Source organism: Cebidichthys violaceus, unplaced genomic scaffold (genome assembly GCF_023349555.1).
Source record: "Cebidichthys violaceus isolate CVI_PGR_0920_01 unplaced genomic scaffold, fCebVio1.0.p SCAF_38, whole genome shotgun sequence".
Lineage (NCBI taxonomy): Eukaryota > Metazoa > Chordata > Actinopteri > Perciformes > Stichaeidae > Cebidichthys > Cebidichthys violaceus.
The window spans coordinates 2,309,475-2,331,974 of record NW_027176572.1 but is presented as its reverse complement, the minus strand read 5'-3'; the positions used below and the strand labels follow the sequence as shown (position 1 = coordinate 2,331,974).

The 22,500-nt window shown below is 49.7% G+C and overlaps 1 protein-coding gene across 3 annotated transcripts in view; it reads left to right on the top strand.

Annotated features, from left to right (window-relative positions):
- Positions 1–2,040: 2,040 nt before the first annotated feature.
- dhx9 (DEAH (Asp-Glu-Ala-His) box helicase 9) overlaps positions 2,041–22,500 on the top strand; it is a 21,276-nt gene continuing 816 nt past the window's right edge. Inside the window, exons 1-26 of one of the 3 annotated variants that reach the window (XM_068726079.1) lie at positions 2,041–3,001; positions 3,081–3,221; positions 3,540–3,663; positions 3,881–4,074; positions 4,178–4,326; positions 6,148–6,194; positions 6,428–6,564; positions 8,166–8,255; positions 8,377–8,538; positions 8,838–8,915; positions 9,198–9,389; positions 13,310–13,451; positions 13,546–13,628; positions 13,789–13,945; positions 14,619–14,716; positions 14,794–15,007; positions 15,337–15,431; positions 15,534–15,607; positions 15,958–16,110; positions 16,306–16,466; positions 16,594–16,705; positions 18,893–19,054; positions 20,125–20,252; positions 20,341–20,570; positions 20,802–20,917; positions 22,450–22,500. The exon at positions 22,450–22,500 is cut by the window's right edge and continues 150 nt beyond it. In XM_068726079.1, coding sequence (XP_068582180.1) covers positions 2,891–3,001; positions 3,081–3,221; positions 3,540–3,663; positions 3,881–4,074; positions 4,178–4,326; positions 6,148–6,194; positions 6,428–6,564; positions 8,166–8,255; positions 8,377–8,538; positions 8,838–8,915; positions 9,198–9,389; positions 13,310–13,451; positions 13,546–13,628; positions 13,789–13,945; positions 14,619–14,716; positions 14,794–15,007; positions 15,337–15,431; positions 15,534–15,607; positions 15,958–16,110; positions 16,306–16,466; positions 16,594–16,705; positions 18,893–19,054; positions 20,125–20,252; positions 20,341–20,570; positions 20,802–20,917; positions 22,450–22,500 — 3,401 coding nt within the window. In that variant the 5' untranslated portion in view covers positions 2,041–2,890. Of the gene's footprint in view, positions 3,002–3,080; positions 3,222–3,539; positions 3,664–3,880; positions 4,075–4,177; positions 4,327–4,377; positions 6,057–6,147; positions 6,195–6,427; positions 6,565–8,165; positions 8,256–8,376; positions 8,539–8,837; positions 8,916–9,197; positions 9,390–13,309; positions 13,452–13,545; positions 13,629–13,788; positions 13,946–14,618; positions 14,717–14,793; positions 15,008–15,336; positions 15,432–15,533; positions 15,608–15,957; positions 16,111–16,305; positions 16,467–16,593; positions 16,706–18,892; positions 19,055–20,124; positions 20,253–20,340; positions 20,571–20,801; positions 20,918–22,449 lie in introns of those variants that run through there. The other 2 variants (XM_068726082.1, XM_068726081.1) reach the window with 2 other exon arrangements.

Below are 22,500 nucleotides of genomic sequence, written 5' to 3'. Positions count from 1 at the left end.
ACAAGGAGGAGGAAGAACAAAAGAAATTGCAAAGAGCAAAGCAGAGTAGTAATTTCTGATCAATTTTGAGCTACTGTAATAGAACATGTTTTCGTTCATCAAAAGACAATGACGGATAAATATGAAATTTGTTTTGAGATTACAAACCTACTTCTCCCTGAGAACTATATGTTTTGAACAATGTGTTTTCTATTTATTGGTGTATTGTTTACTGACTGCTTGATAGTGTATATTATTTTGATCACTTTGTTTATGATTTGAGAGCAGTGTTTGATTTTGAGCACAGGTAAAACTGTTTTGAGGCGAAAGTTTCATTTTGCAAGAGGATTCAGAGGTTTTGTAAATAGTGCTTGAAGATGAGGTTTTGTGTTTACAGTTTTGAGAAAATGGGTGACCGTTTCAAGAAATATGTCTCAGCAATCGAGAAAAACTGTAAAGTCTGGGTCTGACCCCAACATGTGAAGAGGAAGTGTTGACCCGCTGTGATGTGTGTGTGTGTGTGTGTGTGTGGGGGGGGGGGGGGGGCTTCTGTCTGTTCCAAAGTCCAGTCTATAGACTAAAGGTGACCGTGGTGATGCCTTCAGGACCCTTCAGGACTCCTCAGGACCCTTCAGGACCCTTCAGGACCCCTCAGGACCCCTCAGGACCTCTCGGCTTTAGAAGAGCTGCCTGAGGAGATAAAGCTTTTAAATCACTTCTTAAAACACATTTGTACAGATGTGATGTCATCGCTTTACTGCTTTATTTTGTTATTGATGTCATTATTATTTGATTTTACTAAATTATTTCTTTTCTTTTCTTTTCTTTTATTTTTTTACAACAATATAAAAGTAGTGACTCATGAATGAATGAATGAATAAAATGTGAACATGAACATCAGACGGGTCAGCTGTTCATGTTGTTCACTCTGAGTGTGTGTGTGTGTGTGTGTGTGTGTCATCGCTGTTTAAACATTTAATCACTGAAGATTGTTTCCATCTGTAAACTGTCCTGAGGCTTCAGGTGAGCCAGACACACCCTGAACACACACACACACACACACACACACACACACACACACACACACACACACACACACACTCACACACACACTTTATGATCCATCACACACACCCTGTTAGTACCTGGTTACACACAAACACTTTCCTCACCGCAGACCTGCACAAATACACGGCTGCAGGCCTAGTATTACTGTCTCACACACACACACACACACACACACACACACACACACACACACACACACACACACACACACAGCCACACCTGGCTTGTTCCTATTGCCGTGTCAACGCCACACCCTGAACACACACACACACACACACACACACACACACACACACACACACACACACACACACACACACACACACTACCTGGCTGCATTTCTCAACTCTGACTTTCAGCTCCACTAGCTGTCGCAACCGAGTACTTGTACTTCATCTGTTGTACTTTCTTCTCGAACACTTCATCTTGATCGAGGTGAAGAAGTACTTGGATCTGGAGTCAAAGTACTTCATAATACCACAGTATAGAAATACTCTGTTAGGAGTAAAAGTCCTGCATTTAAAAATTGGACTCAAGTACCAAAGTATTAGCATCAAAATATACTTGAACAAATACAAATACTCAAGTAGAGTACAAGGACCTCTAAATCTTACTTTAGTACTGTTGTACTATCTGTCTACATCTACATACATGTATTACTTCTTATTACACATATACTTTTTACAGGTATACTGTCTACCAACAATATAGATATAATAGTATTTGTTATATTTCATCTCTATATGTTTGTGTCTTATATATATTCATGTTTTGATTGTGTGTTTTTCATGTACAGCCCTCTCTGTGATTCTGTGATTGTGACAATAAGATGAAATGAAGTGTTTTGAAGAAACACGAGGAGTGTTATTAAAACGCGTCATCATAAATCAGTCATTCAGCAACAATACGTTGACAAGCAGCAGTTCCCCTCCAGACCAGAGGGGGCGCTGCTCAGTGGAGCCGCTCGACCAGCGGACAACAGAGAGAACGACTTCCGGTGTTTGGTGGCAACTGATCGCTTCACTCCGCTGATCGTAAGCAATAAAGCGACTTATAATACCTTAACGTGTTTGAACTATCATGTGACGTTTTTAGCATGCGTCGCAATACATTGGCGGGAGAATTAATAATTTAGCGCTAGCCTGCATAAAGCTAACAGTTAGCTTGTTATTGAAGCTACATCGGTGTGTATGCTAACGCTAGCTTAAGCTAGCTGCAAGAAACGCTGTTTAAACCCTCGAGTCAACAGTTAGCATCTTTACATTAGCGCTGAATACACCTCGCTCGGTCTTCGTTTGTATCCAGAATCCGAGAGGAGAGTTTATTCAATCATGAAACATGTTGAGTCACGACGGTAAAGACCGGTGTGTTTATGAGCGTTAGTTAAACACACGGTGTAGTGATGAGGAGGAGGAGGAGGAGGAGTATGACGTTCATGTTTGTGTGAGAGATGAACTGTTGAAATGAACTGATAAATATATTTATTTATATTATTTATATATTATTATATATATATACACACACAGTATGTTTCACAGGCTGTATGAATATAACTGTGTAGTTCATCTGCAAGACAAACTCCTCTTCTTCCTCCTGCTCCTCCTCTTCCTGCTCGTCCTCCTCCTTTTCTTCCTCTTCCTCCTCCTGCTCCTCCTCCTCCTTTTCTTCCTCTTCCTTCGCCTGCTCCTCCTCTTCCTCCTCCTGTTCTTCCTCCTCCTCCTGCTCCTCTTCTTTGATCCCAGTGACTTTAAACCTGGTGGTGTTTATGTTTATAATCTAACAGCTTCAGTTTTCTTTGAAATAGTTTGTCAGCCCCCCCCCCCCCCCCCCCCCTCAGGCCAACATGGCCGACATCAAGAACTTCCTGTATGCCTGGTGTGGGAAGAAGAAGCTGACTCCCAGCTACGACATCCGAGCTGCAGGGAACAAGAACAGGCAGAAGTTCATGTGTGAGGTGAGGTCTGAATCACTTCCTCCTCCTCCTCCTCCTCCTCCTCCTCCGGGTCCATTTGTAACCTCTGGACCGTCCTCAGGTCCGCGTCGACAGCTACAACTACATCGGGATGGGCAACTCCACCAACAAGAAGGACGCTCAGACCAACGCCGCCAGAGACTTCGTCAACTACCTGGTCCGACTCGGGGAGATGAGCGCGGCGGAGGTCCCGGCTCTGGGGGTCAGAACACAGGGCTCTCCATGTAGTCCTCTATTGTTAGACGTCCGGGTTTTAAGGGTTCAGTGTCAGACACCTGAGTCTTCATGCTGCATTCAGAAGCTGTTTTATTTATTTATTTTATTTTATTTTATTTTATTTATTTATTTATTTATTTCATCTATTATGTTTTATCGTGGTTTAACTCTATTTTTACTTCATATGTTGCCGGGTAGGTTTACTGATATTTACATGATCGACCGTTACCTTATTAATTCTGCAAGGGAAACATTTTTCATTCAGAAGCTGTGATCGTAAACGAATGAAGTCTTGTTTCAACAGGCGAGCGCTCCAGGTGGAGACCAACCTGATGATGGAAGAGGAGGAGGAGGAGCAGACGGGGGCTTTGGAAGCCTCCCCTCCAGCGGGCCTCTGCCTCCTCACCTCGTACTGAAAACTGAAAAAGGTTTGAGCGTCTCTCTCATAGTTCATTTAATACATTATGCTCCATTTAGAGTCAAACAGACCATCAAGCAGGGGATGCTTTAGGGGCGGGGCTACACACTGATTGACAGGTCTCTACGTCACTCCTCCTCAGTCCAGATGTGGTCACTTCCTGTTCACTGGTCGGTCAGGAGACATGAAGAACCTCTAAAATACTGTGGTGTTGTTGTTGTTGTTAGAGTTAGAAGAAGAGGGCGGCTGCAGCAGGCCGGTACCAGGAGTGACTGGACTTGGCTACTCGGGAGGAGGAAACTCTGGGTGGGGAGGAGGAGGAGGAGGAGGAGGAGGAGGAGAAGGAGAAGCTGCTCAGTGGGACCGAGGAGCCAACCTGAAGGAGTACTACGCCAAGAGAGAGGAACAGGAAGCACAGGCGGTACGGTCCTTCTGGTTATTTCCTCCCGGCTGAGAGTGAATCTGATGATATGTTTTAAATACGTTTCTCCTCCTCCTCCTCCTCCTCCTCCTTGTGTTTCCAGACTCTGGAGTCGGAGGAGGTGGACCTGAATGCTAGTCTCCACGGTAACTGGACGCTGGAGAACGCCAAGGCTCGTCTGAACCAGTTCTTCCAGAAGGAGAAAACCAGCGCTGAGTATAAATACAGCCAAGTGGGACCGGACCACAACAGGTCTGGACCAGAACCAGGAAGCACACACGTGATGACATTCATACACATGTAGTATCATCATCATTATCCATCTTTAGATGAAACTATTCCATAAAATGACAAAACATTCCAGAATCTACAGTGACACTTCAGAAGCATCCACCGGTGATCATTTAGGTTCTGTGAGGTTCTGTGAGGTTCTACAGAGAACCGTCATGAAGCTGAGAAGAGGACCGTTTAACCAGGACAAGAGTTTACCTCACGTTTATGAGTTTATCTCCTTCTGTCTCGTCTTCTTCTGCTGCCTCTTCTCTCTTTGTTGTTGTTGTTCTTCCTCTTCTCTTTATTTCTTCCTCCTCCTCCTCCTCCTCCTCCTCCTCCTCCTCCTTCTTCTCCTCTCGTATCGTGACAGAACCCTGATTGTCTCTTTTCTTGTTGAATCTAACTGATCTGTGATGACGGAGCTCTTTAAAGAGATTCATCACTGTCACATTTCAGCAGCGGTTCTTCATCACGTCCCCTCCTCAGATCAGCTGATGTGGTGCTCTGATACCAGTGGGTTGCTAGTTGAAATCCCTCCGTGGTGCTTTAGATGTGGGTCGGGACGTTCCTGTATGTTTTTCTGCTGGACTGCTGTAAACCCAGAGACCTCCGGAGTGTGTCGGCTACACCAGAGAGATCTCACTGTCTGATTGTTCCACATGTAACCAACCAGGGAACCAGGGAACCAGGGAACAACAGAACCAGAGAACAAGATAACCAGGGAACAACAGAACCGGGGAACCAGAGAACCAGGGCAACAGAGAACCAGATAACCAAGGAACTAGGGAACAACAGAACCAGGGAACTAGAGAACCAGGGAACTAGATAACCAGAGAACCAGGGAACTAGATAACCAGAGAACAACAGAACCAGGGAACCAGAGAACAACAGAACCAGAGAACAAGATAACCAGGGAACAACAGAACCGGGGAACCAGAGAACCAGGGCAACAGAGAACCAGATAACCAGGGAACTAGGGAACAACAGAACCAGGGAACTAGAGAACCAGAGAACCAGGGAACTAGATAACCAGAGAACAACAGAACCAGAGACCCAGGGAACTAGATAACCAGAGAACAACAGAACCAGAGAACAACAGAACCAGGGAACCAGAGAACTAGATAACCAGAGAACAACAGAACCAGAGAACAACAGAACCAGGGAACCAGAGAACCAAAGAACCAGAGAACAAGGGAACCAGAGCAGCTGAATCCTAAAACCATGTTCATGGAACCAAGTTCAAACAGTCAACGCTCAGCTTTGTTTATACCCAAATATCTTTATTATTATTATTCCCTTCTTCTTCTTCTTCTTCTTCTTCTTCTTCTTCTTCTTCTTCTTCAGAACGACTGAGTTGAACTCATGATGAAACAATATTCATATTCAAAACTTTTAATCGGATGTGTTCACACATTTCTAAAACGTTCCTGTGTTGTTAGACGTAGTCGTGGGACATGAGTCAGTTTAAAGCACTTAGCTGGTGAAGAGGACAGAGGTTGAATACTTCCTCTAGAGGACACAGAGGAGACACCAGAGATCAGAACCACTCTGAAGACAAAGACATGGGTCAGCGTTTAGGTGCACTAAAGCCGTCCCATGGAGCGGCTCGGTGGAGGAGTGGTTGTGATTTCTGGTGTCTCGCTGTGTCACCGCAGGGCCCCAAAGTCCAGGCAGAAAAACATACAGGTGTCCCCCTGAGAGCACGACAGGTGAGTCTACCGTCTCTGAGCCTTTATTCTGAAAAGAAAAGAAGGGCGAACAGGAAGTGAAGCTGTGTGATGTTTGTGTTTGTGTCTGTAGGAGCTTCATCGCAGAGATGACGCTGTTTGTGAGGCAGCTGGGCAGAAGTAAGACATATATATATATATATATATATATATATATATATATATATATAAAAAAAAACACCCATTTACATTCACTAAAGTTCTGTACTGAAGTACAGTTTAAAGGTTTTATACTACTATAGTACTATATTTTATGCTACTTTCTACATCTCCTGTAGTACCTCTCAGGTACATGTTGTACATGAAGTACTCTCCTGTAGTACCTGAGGTAAGGCGCTCCGTGTGCTCTGCAGGGATCACAGCTCGAGAGCACGGCTCCAACAAGAAGCTGGCGGCTCAGTCGTGCGCTCTGTCTCTGGTGCGTCAGCTGTACCACCTCGGAGTCCTGGAGGCGTTCTCTGGAGTCACCAAGAAGAAGGAGGGAGAAACCGTAAGCCGGCCGCAAAGGTTCAACCCGGACAACGTGTTACTGTGTGATGTCGTGTGTTCACTGTGTGATGTCATGTGTTCACTGTGTGATGTCGTGTGTTCACTGTGTGATGTCGTGTGTTCATTGTGTGATGTCATGTGTTCACTGTGTGATGTCATGTGTTCACTGTGTGATGTCGTGTGTTCATTGTGTGATGTCATGTGTTCACTGTGTGATGTCGTGTGTTCATTGTGTGATGTCATGTGTTCATTGTGTGATGTCATGTGTTCACTGTGTGATGTCGTGTGTTCATTGTGTGATGTCATGTGTTCACTGTGTGATGTCGTGTGTTCACTCTGTAATGTCGTGTGTTCACTGTGTGATGTCGTGTGTTCACTCTGTAATGTCGTGTGTTCACTCTGTGATGTCATGTGTTCATTGTGTGATGTCGTGTGTTCACTGTGTGATGTCGTGTGTTCACTCTGTGATGTCATGTGTTCATTGTGTGATGTCGTGTGTTCACTGTGTGATGTCGTGTGTTCACTCTGTGATGTCATGTGTTCACTGTGTGATGTCATGTGTTCACTCTGTGATGTCGTGTGTTCACTGTGTGATGTCATGTGTTCACTGTGTGATGTCGTGTGTTCACTGTGTGATGTCGTGTGTTCACTGTGTGATGTCGTGTGTTCACTGTGTGATGTCGTGTGTTCACTGTGTGATGTCGTGTGTTCACTGTGTGATGTCGTGTGTTCACTGTGTGATGTCGTGTGTTCACTCTGTAATGTCATGTGTTCACTGTGTGATGTCGTGTGTTCACTCTGTGATGTCGTGTGTTCACTCTGTAATGTCATGTGTTCACTGTGTGATGTCGTGTGTTCACTGTGTGATGTCGTGTGTTCACTCTGTAATGTCGTGTGTTCACTCTGTGATGTCATGTGTTCATTGTGTGATGTCGTGTGTTCACTGTGTGATGTCGTGTGTTCACTCTGTGATGTCATGTGTTCATTGTGTGATGTCGTGTGTTCACTGTGTGATGTCGTGTGTTCACTCTGTGATGTCATGTGTTCACTGTGTGATGTCATGTGTTCACTCTGTGATGTCGTGTGTTCACTGTGTGATGTCATGTGTTCACTGTGTGATGTCGTGTGTTCACTGTGTGATGTCGTGTGTTCACTGTGTGATGTCGTGTGTTCACTGTGTGATGTCGTGTGTTCACTGTGTGATGTCGTGTGTTCACTGTGTGATGTCGTGTGTTCACTGTGTGATGTCGTGTGTTCACTCTGTAATGTCATGTGTTCACTGTGTGATGTCGTGTGTTCACTCTGTGATGTCGTGTGTTCACTCTGTAATGTCATGTGTTCACTGTGTGATGTCGTGTGTTCACTCTGTAATGTCATGTGTTCACTGTGTGATGTCGTGTGTTCACTCTGTGATGTCGTGTGTTCACTGTGTGATGTCGTGTGTTCACTCTGTGATGTCGTGTGTTCACTCTGTAATGTCATGTGTTCACTGTGTGATGTCGTGTGTTCACTCTGTAATGTCATGTGTTCACTGTGTGATGTCGTGTGTTCACTCTGTGATGTCGTGTGTTCACTCTGTAATGTCGTGTGTTCACTGTGCAGCTGGAGACGTTCGAGGTCAACGTGTCTCCAGACCTCCAGCAGCAGCTTGCCAACGTGGTCCAGGAGCTCGGAGTCCACGTCCCCCCTCCCGTGAGTCTCCAGAACTGAGCCCCCATCAGTGTGTCGGATCCGTCTTTAGGGGCAAATATATAACCCTCGTGCCGCACATTCAATGTGGAGGTTCTAACTGGGTTCTTGTGGTCCCGTCCAGCCCGCGGACCCCTCCGACTCGGTGTCCCTGATTCAGGGGAAGTTGGCGACGTTTGAGCCGTCGCAGCGTCAAAGCGGAGCCGGGGTCGTCCCCTGGTCCCCTCCGCAGGTCAACTGGAACCCCTGGACCAGCAGCAACATCGACGAGGGACCGCTGGCCTACGTGAGTCTCTGTGCTTTCAGGACCGGAGAGGCTTTTATATCTGGTATCATTGATACTGATGGACAGATACTCAGTCGTTCACTAATGAATCTTTACAGGAGGACCTTTAAAGCACTTCATATGTTGATATTTAATATTTAACTATGACAGGAGTATTAGTACCAGTGTGTAGTCTTGATTTGGGACTGGTGGAGGGTCCTCTGCCTGTCAGACAGTGCTCGGGGTCGACAGCACCCGGTGGTTGTTCCTCTGGCTGCTATTGGCTGCTCTGTGGTGATGTCACCATGTTTTGTACTCAGTGCACTCCAGAGCAGATCAGCAGCGACCTGCAGGATGAGCTGATGTACCAACTGGACCATGATGAGAACCTGCAGAAGGTCAGCCTGGTTTCTCCTTCTTCTTCTTCTTCTTCTTCTCTCTACTCCTTCTTCTGCTTCTCTCTTCCTCCTCCTCCTCCTCCTCCTCCTCCTCCTACTTCTTCTTTCTCCTCCTTCTTCTCTCTACTTCTTCTTTCTCCTCCTCTTCTTCTCTCTACTTCTTCCTCCTCTTCTTTCTTCTTCTTCCTCCTCCTCCTCTTCTCTCTTCCTCCTCCTCCTCCTCCTCCTCCTCCTCCTCCATGCTATCTTCAGCAGAGATATGTTCCTCCTCCTGTGGTTCAGGTCCTGTCAGAACGAGACCAGCTGCCGGTGAAAGGTTTTGAGGAGGAGATCCTGTCTGCGGTGGAGAACAACGCGGTGGTGATCATCAGAGGAGCGACGGGCTGCGGTAAAACCACTCAGGTTCCTCAGTACATCCTGGACCGCTTCATCAAGACAGGAAGAGCCTCCCACTGCAACATTGTGGTCACCCAGGTAACACTGCTCGTCCAATCACAGAGCCCCGTTCAGGGACACCTGCAGGAGCTCAGATCACGACACCTCCTCACCTCTCAGACCTCATTACATTACATTACATGACAGTCATTTAGCAGACGCTTTTATCCAAAGCGACTTACAATAAGTGCATCAACATTGGTAATCAAAAGAACTACTAGTCACCAGAAGTCATAAGTACATTTCCTTTAAACAAGCATCTAAGAGCCTGAAGCAGAGCATAACTCAGAGCCAAAGTACAGAAACAAGAGAAACAGTTAGTGCTATAAGTAATACCAATACAATAAGTGCAACAAGCTAGTATAAAAACAATAAGTGGTGAGTGGAAGGCTCAGGGTAGCACTTCCTGAAGAGGCGGGTCTTCAGCCTGATGAAAGATGGGCAGCGACTCCGCTGTCCTGACGTCAGTGGGAAGTTCATTCCACCACTGTGGGGCCAGGACAGAAAACAGACGTGACCGGGTCCATCGGCCGCCAGGACCTCTGAGCGACGGGGCGACCGATCGCCCCGAGACAGCAGAGAGAAGTGGTCGGGCGGGGGTGTAAGGCTTGACCGTGGTCTGGAGATAGGAAGGAGCTGTTCCTTTCACTGCCCTGTATTCTAGCACCAGAGTCTTAAACTGGATGAGCTCTTACAGGGAGCCAGTGTAGAGAACGGAGAAAGGAAGTTGTGTGGGAGAACTTGGGGCGATTGAACACCAGGCGAGCTGCGGCTTTCTGGACAAGCTCCAGAGGTCTGATGGCCGACGCCGGGGCTCCGGCGAGTAGAGAGTGTCAGTAGTCCAGGCGGGAGATGACAAGAGCCTGGATGAGAACCTGAACCGTCTCATCAGTCAGGAAGGAACGAATCCTCCTGATGTTGTAGAGCAGGAATCTGCAGGAGCGTGTAACGGATGAAATGTTTGCTGAGAATGACAGTTGGTCATCCAGGGTCACACCCAGGTTCCTCTCAGTCCGAGTCGGCGTCACCACGGTATCATCAATGGTGATGGACAGGTCCCGGTGCGGGCAACCCTTCCCCGGGAGGAACAGTAGCTCAGTTTTGTCTAGGTTGAGCTTGAGGTGGTGTGTCGTCTCCACTTGGGTGTCACCGGGGGGAAACGACAAGACCAGCTGGGTGTCATCGGCATAACAATGGTAGGAGAAGTCATGCGAGCGAATAACAGAACCCAGAGATGTTGTGTAGAGCGAGAAGAGAAGGGGGCCCAGGACTGACCCTTGCGGAACCCCCGTAGTCAGCGTGCGTGGTTCCGACACGGCCCCCCTCCAGGTCACCTGGTAGGATCGACCCGTCAGGTAGGATGCAAACAGGGAGAGTGCAGAGCCTGAGACGCCCATCCCCTCGAGGGACGAGAGGAGGATTTGATGGTTCACAGTGTCAAACGCCGCAGACAAGTCCAGGAGAATCAGGACAGAGGAGAGAGAGTTAGCTCTCGCGGCGTGAAGCGACTCTGTCACCGCAAGGAGGGCCGTCTCTGTCGAGTGACCCACTTTGAACCCGGACTGGTGGGGGTCCAAAAGGCTGTTTTGGTGGAGATAGGAAGACAGTTGGTTAAAGACAGCACGTTCAAGTGTTTTGGATAGAAAGGGTAGAAGAGAAACCGGTCTGAAGTTCTTGACATCAGAGGGGTCAAGTGATGGTTTCTTCAGAAGGGGGGTGACTCTGGCGGTCTTGAAGGCCGTGGGAAAGCATCCTGAAACAAGAGATGTGTTGATGAGGTGGGTGAGGAAAGGAAGGAGTTCAGTCGCAATAGACTGAAGAAGAGGGGAAGGGATCGGGTCAAGGGAGCACGTGGTGGGGCGATTAGACGTAACAAGGTTGAGGACCTCGTTAGGGGAGAGAGGAGCCAGAAAGGGTAAGATGGGGCGTGGAGATGGGAGGGAGAGCTGTGGGGGCAGGATTGGACAGGGAGAGAGGGGCTGAGAGAAGGAGGATCTGATATCGTTTACCTTCTTGTCAAAGAAGTTGGCGAAATCATCAGGGAGAAGGGAGGAAGTAGGAGGAGGGGGTGGGGGTTGGAGGAGTGAAGTGAAAGTTTCAAAGAGTTTTTTAGGATTGGAAGCAGAGGTTAGGATTTTAGAGCGGAAGAACGCAGCTTTAGCAGTAGATAGAGAGGAGGAGAAAGTGGAAAGAAGAGCTTAGAAGTTAAGAAGGTCCTCCGGGAGTTTGCCTTTTCTCCATTTGCGCTCAGCCTCTCTTAGGCTCCGTCTATCAGTACGCACTGAGTCCGACAGCCACGGGGCAGGTGGAGTTGGGCGTGCAGGCCTGGAGGTGAAGGGACAGAGTTTGTCCAAAGTAGAAGTTAGGGTGGAGAGGAGAAGATCAGTAGCAGTATCAGGGGATAGGAGAGAGAAGGATTGAGGGTCAGGGAGAGCAGAGGTGACAGAAGAGGAAAGATCAGCAGGGGAGAGGGAGCGGAGATGACTCCGGGTAGAAACCATGTGGGTAGGTGGAGGAAGTGATGGAGCAGAGGATAGGGAGAGGGAGTAGGAAACGCTCCCTCTCCCCTCTTCACCTCCATAACCTCCTTCACCTCTCAGACCTCCTCACCTCCATAACCTCCTTCACCTCTGATCTCCTCACCTCCATGTCCTCCCTCAACTCCTCACCTCTTCACCTCCATAACCTCCTTCACCTCTCCTCCCTCTCCTCCTTTACCTCCTCACCTCTCCTCCCTCTCCTCCCTCTCCTCCTTCATCTCCTCACCTCTTCACCTCCATAACCTCCTCACCTCCATAACCTCCTTCACCTCTCAGACCTCCTCACCTCCATAACCTCCATGTCCTCCCTCACCTCCTCACCTCTTCACCTCCATAACCTCCTTCACCTCTCCTCCCTCTCCTCTCCTCCCACTCCTCCCTCCCTCACTTCCCTCACCTCCCTCACCTCCCTCTCCTCCTTCACCTCCTTCTCCTCCCTCACCTCCCTCTCCTCCCTCACCTCCCTCACCTCCTTCACCTCCCTCTCCTCTCCTCCCTCACCTCCCTCTCCTCCTTCACCTCCTCTCCACCCTCACCTCCCTCTCCTCCCTCACCTCCCTCACCTCCCTCTCCTCCTTCACCTCCTCTCCTCCCTCTCCTCTCCTCCCTCTCCTCCTTCACCTCCTCTCCACCCTCACCTCCTCTCCTCCCTCACCTCCTCTCCTCCCTCACCTCCCTCTCCTCCCTCCCCTGCTGTTGAAACGTGTTGAGATGCGTAGCGTAGAAGAAGTGAACAATAAGAGGTAAACACTCCAGTCCTCCCTCACCTCCCTCTCCTCCTCTCCTCCCTCACCTCCCTCTCCTCTCCTCCCTCTCCTCCTTCACCTCCTCTCCACCCTCACCTCCTCTCCTCCCTCACCTCCTCTCCTCCCTCACCTCCCTCTCCTCCCTCCCCTGCTGTTGAAACGTGTTCAGATGCGTAGCGTAGAAGAACTGAACAATAAGAGGTAAACACTCCGGTCCTCCCTCACCTCCCTCACCTCCCTCACCTCCCTCTCCTCCCTCTCCTCCCTCTCCTCCTTCACCACCCTCACCTCCCTCTCCTCCCTCCCCTGCTGTTGAAACGTGTTCAGATGCGTAGCGTAGAAGAAGTGAACAATAAGAGGTAAACACTCCGGTCCTCCCTCACCTCCCTCACCTCCCTCACCTCCCTCTCCTCCCTCTCCTCCTTCACCACCCTCACCTCCCTCTCCTCCCTCCCCTACTGTTGAAACGTGTTCAGATGCGTAGCGTAGAAGAAGTGAACAATAAGAGGTAAACACTCCGGTCCTCCCTCACCTCCCTCACCTCCCTCTCCTCCCTCTCCTCCTTCACCACCCTCACCTCCCTCTCCTCCCTCCCCTGCTGTTGAAACGTGTTCAGATGCGTAGCGTAGAAGAAGTGAACAATAAGAGGTAAACACTCCGGTCCTCCCTGCAGCCCAGACGGATCAGCGCCGTGTCGGTGGCCGAGCGGGTCGCCTACGAGAGAGGAGAGGACGTCGGGAAGAGCTGCGGCTACAGCGTCCGCTTCGAGTCCGTCCTCCCTCGACCGCACGCCAGCGTCCTGTTCTGCACCGTCGGTAGGTGGAGCGGAGACGGGAGGAGCGCTAGGCTAACGTTAGCTTAACCTGCACCCTGTGGGCGTTTGACAGGTGTGTGTTTTGGTGTTTTCAGGTGTCTTGTTGCGGAAGCTCGAAGCAGGAATCCGAGGAATCAGTCACGTGATCGTTGATGAGATCCACGAGAGAGACATCAACGTGAGTTCATGTGTGGTATGTAGAGGGTTCATGTGGGTCCGGTCTGGACCTGGACCTGGTCTGACCCTCTGTGTGTGTGTGTGTGTGTGTGTGTGTGTGTGTGTGTGTGTGTGTGTGTGTGTGTGTGTGTGTGTGTGTGTGTGTGTGTCTGTGTCTGCAGACGGACTTCCTGATGGTGGTCCTCAGAGACGTGATCCAGGCCTACCCGCAGGTCCGCATCATCCTCATGTCGGCCACCATCGACACCACCATGTTCAGAGAGTACTTCTTCAACTCGCCCGTCATCGAGGTGTTCGGACGCACCTTCGCTGTTCAAGGTAGCTCTGACCTCCTCACCTCCTCTCCTCCATCACCTCTGACCTCCTCACCTCTCAGACCTCCCTCACCTCCTCACCTCTCAGCCTTCCTCACCTCCTCACCTCCTCACCTCTCAGACCTGCTCTCCTCTCCTCCTCACCTCTCAGCCTTCCTCACCTCCTCACCTCTCAGACCTCCTCACCTCTCAGACCTGCTCTCCTCTCCTCCTCACCTCTCAGCCTTCCTCACCTCCTCACCTCTCAGACCTCCTCACCTCTCAGACCTGCTCTCCTCTCCTCCTCACCTCTCAGCCTTCCTCACCTCCTCACCTCTCAGACCTCCCTCACCTCCTCACCTCTCAGCCTTGCTCACCTCCTCACCTCTCAGCCTTCCTCACCTCCTCACCTCTCAGCCTTCCTCATCTCCTCACCTCTCTGACCTCCCTCACCTCTCAGCCTTCCTCTCCTCCTTCACCTCCTCACCTGCTCTCCTCCTCACAGATTCAGATGATGAGGACTGATATGTAGACGATCAGATAACTTCTGATTTTCATGTTTTGAACTGAACTCAAGCTTCATCTAATGAGGATTGTTAGACGTAGTGTTTAGACATTTAGTCACCATCAAGTGTTCAAATAAAACCCTGAGACCACGACAACAATGACGAGTTAAAGACCAGCTCTTTGTGTTTCAGAGTATTTCCTGGAAGACTGCATCCAGATGACCAACTTCGTCCCTCCGCCAATGGACCGCAAGAAGAAGGACAAAGACGAGGAGGGAGGAGAGGAGGATGTGAGGAACCTCAGCGAGGCTTAATGACTCCAAGGCGTCCACACAACAGAGCTAGAAGGTGTGTTCTTCTGTTTCAGACCAACTGTAACGTGACGTGTGGGCCGGAGTACGCGGCGGAGACCAAGCGCTCCATGGCTCAGATCAACGAGAAGGAGACGTCCTTCGAGCTGGTGGAGGCTCTGCTGAAGTACGTGGAGACGCTGCAGGTGGCCGGAGCCGTGCTCGTCTTCCTGCCCGGCTGGAACCTCATCTTCTCCATGCAGAGACACCTGGAGACCAACCCGCACTTTGGTACGTCACAAAGACACAGTAGAGTACGCGTCTGTCCTTCACTGGATACGAGTACGAAGACTCACAGTATCAATAATGACGAGCCGAGTATTAACATCCTGTACTGCAGTACAAGTACTAATACCACTCTGTGAAAGGACAAGTCCTTCATTCAAAACCTCACTGAAGTAGAAGTACAACATGTTCCTCTGAGGTCTAGTACAGTAGAAAGTACAACATGTACCTCTGAGGTCTAGTACAGTAGAAAGTACAACATGTACCTCTGAGGTGTAGTACAGTAGAAAGTACAATACCCTCTGAGAGGTAATATGTCTTGTATTTGTTTCCAGGAAGTAGCCGGTACCGGATCATGCCGCTCCACTCTCAGATCCCCAGAGAGGAGCAGAGGAGGGTGTTTGAACCGGTTCCAGACAACATCAGGAAGGTCAGAGACTAGAACCTGAAACCTGGGTTCAAACTGGTTTAGTGGGATTCAAACCAACAACCTGTTTTTATTGACATCACCGTTTATTTGTTTAATCTGCAGGTGATTCTATCGACCAACATCGCAGAGACCAGCATCACCATCAACGACGTGGTCTACGTCATCGACTCCTGCAAGTAAGGGTCCTGAGGTGGACCACATGTCCCTGTCTATAGAGGACCCCGTCCTCCTCGTTTGTGTCCTGTTGTAGACCACATGTCCCGGTCTAAAGAGGACCCCGTCCTCATTGTTTGTGTCCTAAAGTAGACCACTTGTCCCGGTCTAAAGAGGACCCCGTCCTCATTGTTTGTGTCCTAAAGTAGACCACTTGTCCCGGTCTAAAGAGGACCCCGTCCTCATTGTTTGTGTCCTAAAGTAGACCACTTGTCCCGGTCTAAAGAGGACCCCGTCCTCATTGTTTGTGTCCTAAAGTAGACCGCTTGTCCCGGTCTAAAGAGGACCCTGTCCTCCTCGTTTGTCCCCTCAGACAGAAGGTGAAGCTCTTCACGTCCCACAACAACATGACTAACTACGCCACCGTCTGGGCCTCAAAGACCAACCTGGAGCAGAGAAAAGGTCGAGCTGGAAGAGTCAGAGCCGGGTTCTGTTTCCACCTCTGCAGCAGAGCTCGATTCGAGAAGTAAGACCTCCTAATGCACCCCCAGACCTCCTCACTCTTCTTACCTCCTCCTCAGACCTCCTCACGCTTCCTCACACCTCCTCCTCACACCTCCTCACTCTTCTTACCACCTCCTCAGACCTCTTACACCTCCTCACTCTTCTTACCACCTCCTCAGACCTCTTACACCTCCTCTCTCCTCCTCCTCACCTCCAGGCTGGAGACCCACATGACTCCAGAGATCTTCAGGACTCCTCTTCATGAAGTCTCTCTGAGCATCAAGCTGCTGAGACTCGGAGCCATCGGTCACTTCCTGTCTAAAGCCATCGAACCTCCGCCGCTGGACGCCGTGATCGAGGCCGAGCACACTCTGAGAGGTACAGAACTCAAACGAACCACGTTGTGGTGTGACCCCTGAACACACTCTGAGAGGTACAGAACTCAAACGAACCACGTTGTGGTGTGACCCCTGAACAGAACTAATGTGTGTAACTGTTCCTTTAGAGCTGGACGCTCTGGACACCAACGATGAACTCACTCCTCTGGGACGGATTCTGGCTCGACTCCCCATCGAGCCTCGACTGGGGAAGATGATGATCATGGGCTGTATCTTCAAGTAAGGTCTTCTTCTTCTTCTTCTTCTTCTTCTTCTTCTTCTACGACGTCACTCTTCTTGTTCTTCTATGTCTACTTCTTCTTCTCCTCCTCCTCCTCCTTCTTCTTCTCTTTCTCCTCTTCTTCTTCTTCTTCTTCTTCTTCTTCTTCTTCTTCTTCTTCTTCTTCTTCTCCTCCTCCTCCTCCTCCTCCTCCTCCTCCTCCCCCTGTAATAACCCGATGTGTCCCTCTAGTGTTGGAGACGCCCTGTGCACTGTCCCTCCTCCTCCTCTTCTTCTTCTTCTTCTTCTTCTTCTTCTTCTTCTTCTTCTCCTCCTCCTCCTCCTCCTCCTCCTCCTCCTCCTCTTCCTCCCCCTGTAATAACCCGATGTGTCCCTCTAGTGTTGGAGACGCCCTGTGCACCGTCTCTCCTCCTCCTCTTCTTCTTCTTCTTCTTCTTCTCCTCCTCCTCCTCCTCCCCCTGTAATAACCCGATGTGTCCCTCTAGTGTTGGAGACGCCCTGTGCACCGTCTCTCCTCCTCCTCCTCTTCTCCTCCTCCTCCTCCTCTTCTTCTTCTTCTTCTTCTTCTTCTTCTTCTTCTTCTTCTTCTCCTCCTTCCCCTCCTCCTCCTCCTCCTCCTCCTCCCCCTGTAATAACCCGATGTGTCCCTCTAGTGTTGGAGACGCCCTGTGCACCGTCTCTCCTCCTCCTCTTCTCCTCCTCCTCCTCTTCTTCTTCTTCTTCTTCTTCTTCTTCTTCTTCTTCTTCTTCTTCTTCTTCTTCTTCTCCTCCTTCCCCTCCTCCTCCTCCTCCTCCTCCTCCTCCTCCTCCTCCCCCTGTAATAACCCGATGTGTCCCTCTAGTGTTGGAGACGCCCTGTACACCATCTCTCCTCCTCCTCCTCCTCCTCTTCTTCTTCTTCTTCTTCTTCTTCTTCTTCTTCTTCTTCCACTCCTCCTTCCCCTCCTCCTCCTCCTCTTCCTTCCCCTCCTCCTCCTCCTCCTCCTCCTCCTCCTCCCCCTGTAATAACCCGATGTGTCCCTCTAGTGTTGGAGACGCCCTGTGCACCGTCTCTCCTCCTTCTTCTTCTTCCCCTCCTCCTTCCCCTCTTCCTCCTCCTCCTCCTCCTCCTCCTCCTCCTCCTCCTCCCCCTGTAATAACCCGATGTGTCCCTCTAGTGTTGGAGACGCCCTGTACACCGTCTCTCCTCCTCCTCCTCTTCTTCTTCTTCTTCTTCTTCTTCTTCTTCTTCTTCTTCCACTCCTCCTTCCCCTCCTCCTCCTCCTCCTCCTTCCCCTCCTCCTCCTCCTCCCCCTGTAATAACCCGATGTGTCCCTCTAGTGTTGGAGACGCCCTGTGCACCGTCTCTCCTCCTCCTCCTCTTCTCCTCCTCTTCTTCTTCTTCTTCTTCTTCTTCTTCTTCTTCTTCTTCTTCTTCTCCTCCTTCCCCTCCTCCTCCTCCTCCTCCTCCTCCCCCTGTAATAACCCGATGTGTCCCTCTAGTGTTGGAGACGCCCTGTGCACCGTCTTTCCTCCTCCTCCTCTTCTTCTTCTTCTTCTTCCCCTCCTCCTTCCCCTCCTCCTCCTCCTCCTTCCCCTCCTCCTCCTCCTCCTCCCCCTGTAATAACCCGATGTGTCCCTCTAGTGTTGGAGACGCCCTGTGCACCGTCTTTCCTCCTCCTCCTCTTCTTCTTCTTCTTCTTCCCCTCCTCCTTCCCCTCCTCCTCCTCCTCCTTCCCCTCCTCCTCCTCCTCCCCCTGTAATAACCCGATGTGTCCCTCTAGTGTTGGAGACGCCCTGTACACCGTCTCTCCTCCTCCTCCTCTTCTTCTTCTTCTTCTTCTTCTTCTTCCACTCCTCCTTCCCCTCCTTTTCCTCCTCCTCCTCCTCCCCCTGTAATAACCCGATGTGTCCCTCTAGTGTTGGAGACGCCCTGTACACCGTCTCTCCTCCTCCTCCTCTTCTTCTTCTTCTTCTTCTTCTTCTTCCACTCCTCCTTCCCCTCCTTTTCCTCCTCCTCCTCCTCCCCCTGTAATAACCCGATGTGTCCCTCTAGTGTTGGAGATGCCCTGTACACCGTCTCTCCTCCTCCTCCTCTTCTTCTTCTTCTTCTTCTTCTTCTTCTTCCCCTCCTCCTTCCCCTCCTCCTCCTCCTCCTTCCCCTCCTCCTCCTCCTCCCCCTGTAATAACCCGATGTGTCCCTCTAGTGTTGGAGACGCCCTGTGCACCGTCTCTGCCGCCTCCTGCTTCCCGGAGCCCTTCGTCAGTGAGGGGAAGCGTCTCGGCTTCGTTCACAGGAACTTCTCCGGCAGCCGGTTCTCTGACCACGTGGCCCTGCTCTCCGTCTTCCAGGCGTGGGACGACGTCAGGTCTGTGCGGTTTTTCTTTTCACAAATAATCCACATCAGAAGAAAGTCCCTGTGTTAATAGACCGACGATACTAGGACTTAAGAATCCACGTTCTTTATTATTCTCCTATGCAAACAAACATTTCAACACAAGAAGTTCTAAAATCTCTGAAAGGAGAATCACTTTTATCACAATTACTGCAGCTGAATGAAGACTAAATACACTTTTAACTGTGATTTAGTCACAATAAACTGATTAAAAAGATGCAGAACTTCATAATGATGAAGATTAGTAAAAAGTCTGAATTCATGTTTTGTTAATTTTCTCTTCAAGACGACGAGCAAACAACTTTTGAAACGCTTGTTTTCTGAATGGAGTCTGGTTTGATCGGTGCTATGCTAAGCTAACATTGTAGCCGCTCCATCGACACTCAACACAACGTCATGTAGACGTGTAGGAGCTTTAATTAGGACCTCCTAATAAATCACAGAACTTCTAACAGCGTCTTTAATGTCACGATTTTCTATCCGCAGTTCAGCGTTTGAGCCACACGAGGGCGCCTGAGAGCAGTGAATATAATCTAAGCTCATCAGATAGTATGAGACGTGTGTTCATGTCACTCTGCTGTGATTCATAGGTTCAGAGATGAAGTCTGTCGTGAACGAGGTCGACATGGTTTTTAATTTTTAAAAAGTGAATTCACCAGAAAATAAGTTTGTAAAACTGTTTTTTAAAAAAGTGAATAAAATAAAATATTTTTTTAATCTAAAGACATAGTAAAAAAGATTTTGTTTTGTTTGTTTTTCATTTAAATCTTTTTATAAAATAAATATTTTTTTGTTTTATAAAAAAGAAAAAAAAGTTTTTTTAATTTAAGAAAATTATACAAAAATATAAATAAAATAAATGCAGTGGGTAGAGTTCATCCTCAGGGGAGCATGAATGTCCTTCTTTGTGGAGATTTTTTACATGTTTGTATTGTGACGACATTCTGCTTCCATATGAAGACGAGGTGACGGACAGCTCAGTACGCTTCATTAACCTCGCGTTGTTGTTGTTGTTGTTGTTGTTGTTGTTGTCGTCTGCTCAGGATCAACGGCGAGGACGCTGAGATCCGCTTCTGTGAACACAAACGTCTCAACATGTCCACTCTGAGGATGACCTGGGAGGCCAAAGTCCAGCTGAAGGAGATCCTGGTCAACTCTGGATTCCCTGAAGGTACCTGAACGCACCTCCAGGAAGAAGGGTCCTCCTGGTTCCGGTCCTCATCGTCTGACCTCTCGTCCCTCTTTCTGTCCCCCGTCAGAGTGTCTCATGACCCAGATGTTCAACACGGTGGGACCCGACAACAACCTGGACGTGGTGGTGTCTCTGCTGACCTTCGGCTCGTACCCCAACGTCTGCTTCCACAAAGAGAAGAGGAAGATCCTGACCACCGAGGGGCGCAACGCCCTCATCCACAAGTCCTCCGTCAACTGTCCCTTCAGCAGCCACGACATGAGCTACCCGTCTCCGTTCTTCGTCTTCAGCGAGAAGGTGAAGAGACTTCTACTAAAGAGAGGCTATGGTGTTATTATCATATGTAGATGTTCATGGAACGCATAACTCAACAAAGAGCTGTTCACATTAACATTCAGATCCAGAGAAAAGTCATTTACTTTGATCCGTCAAATATCTTCAGGAGACAAAGTCCGTATTTTCTAGTCATAGTTCTGTGAAAGGACATAAAGTTGTGTTGATTTAACGGAGCGTGTTTCTGTGTCTCAGATCAGAACCCGGGCGATCTCTGCTAAAGGGATGACTCTGGTCAGTCCTCTGCAGCTGCTGCTGTTCGCCTGCAAGAAGATCAGCTCCAACGGAGACGTGGTGGAGCTGGACGACTGGTGAGAGAGCTGCAGGCTGACCTAGAGCTGACCTAGAGCTGCAGGCTGACGTAGAGCTGCAGGCTGACCTAGAGCTGACCTAGAGCTGCAGACTGACGTAGAGCTGCAGTCTGACGTAGAGCTGCAGGCTGACGTAGAGCTGACCTAGAGCTGCAGACTAACGTAGAGCTGACTTAGAGCTGTAGACTGACGTAGAGCTGACCTAGAGCTGCAATCTGACGTAGAGCTGTAGACTGACGTAGAGCTGCAGTCTGACGTAGAGCTGTAGACTGACATAGAGCTGACCTAGAGCTGTAGACTGACGTAGAGCTGCAAGCTGACCTAGAGCTGCAGGCTGACATAGAGCTGACCTAGAGCTGCAGGCTGACGTAGAGCTGACCTAGAGCTGCAGGCTGACCTAGAGCTGCAGGTTGAAGTAAAGCTGACCTAGAGCTGTAGACTGGCGTAGAGCTGCAAGCTGACCTAGAGCTGCAGGCTGACGTAGAGCTGACCTAGAGCTGCAGTCTGACGTAGAGCTGACCTAGAGCTGTTGGCTGAAGTAGAGCTGACCTAGAGCTGTAGACTGACGTAGAGCTGTAGACTGACGTAGAGCTGACCTAGAGCTGTAGGCTGAAGTAGAGCTGACCTAGAGCTGTAGGCTGAAGTAGAGCTGACCTAGAGCTGTAGACTGACGTAGAGCTGACCTAGAGCTGCAGTCTGACGTAGAGCTGCAGGCTGACGTAGAGCTGACCTAGAGCTGTAGACTGACCTAGAGCTGTAGACTGACGTAGAGCTGACCTAGAGCTGCAGTCTGACGTAGAGCTGCAAGCTGACGTAGAGCTGACCTAGAGCTGTAGACTGACGTAGAGCTGTAGACTGACGTAGAGCTGACGTAGAGCTGCAGTCTGACGTAGAGCGGATGTAGAGCTGCAGTGTGACGTAAAGCTGACCTAGAGGTGCAGTCTGACGTAGAGCTGCAGGCTGACGTAGAGCTGTAGACTGACGTAGAGCTGTAGAGCTGACGTAGAGCTGTAGACTGACGTAGAGCTGGCCTAGAGCTGCAGTCTGACGTAGAGCTGTAGACTGACGTAGAGCTGACCTAGAGCTGTAGACTGACGTAGAGCTGCAAGCTGACCTAGAGGTGCAGGCTGACATAGAGCTGACCTAGAGCTGCAGGCTGACGTAGAGCTGCAGGCTGACGTAGAGCTGACCTAGAGCTGTAGGCTGAAGTAGAGCTGACCTAGAGCTGTAGACTGACGTAGAGCTGTAGACTGACGTAGAGCTGACCTAGAGCTGTAGGCTGAAGTAGAGCTGACCTAGAGCTGTAGACTGACGTAGAGCTGACCTAGAGCTGCAGTCTGACGTAGAGCTGCAGGCTGACGTAGAGCTGCAGTCTGACGTAGAGCAGATGTAGAGCTGCAGTCTGACGTAGAGCGGATGTAGAGCTGCAGTCTGACGTAGAGCGGATGTAGAGCTGCAGTGTGACATAAAGCTGACCTAGAGCTGCAGTCTGACAGAAAGTGAATGGTGACCTTTCTCAATAATGTGTGCAGGATCAAACTGAGGATTCCTCACGAGGTGGCGGGCGGCATCGCTGCCCTGAG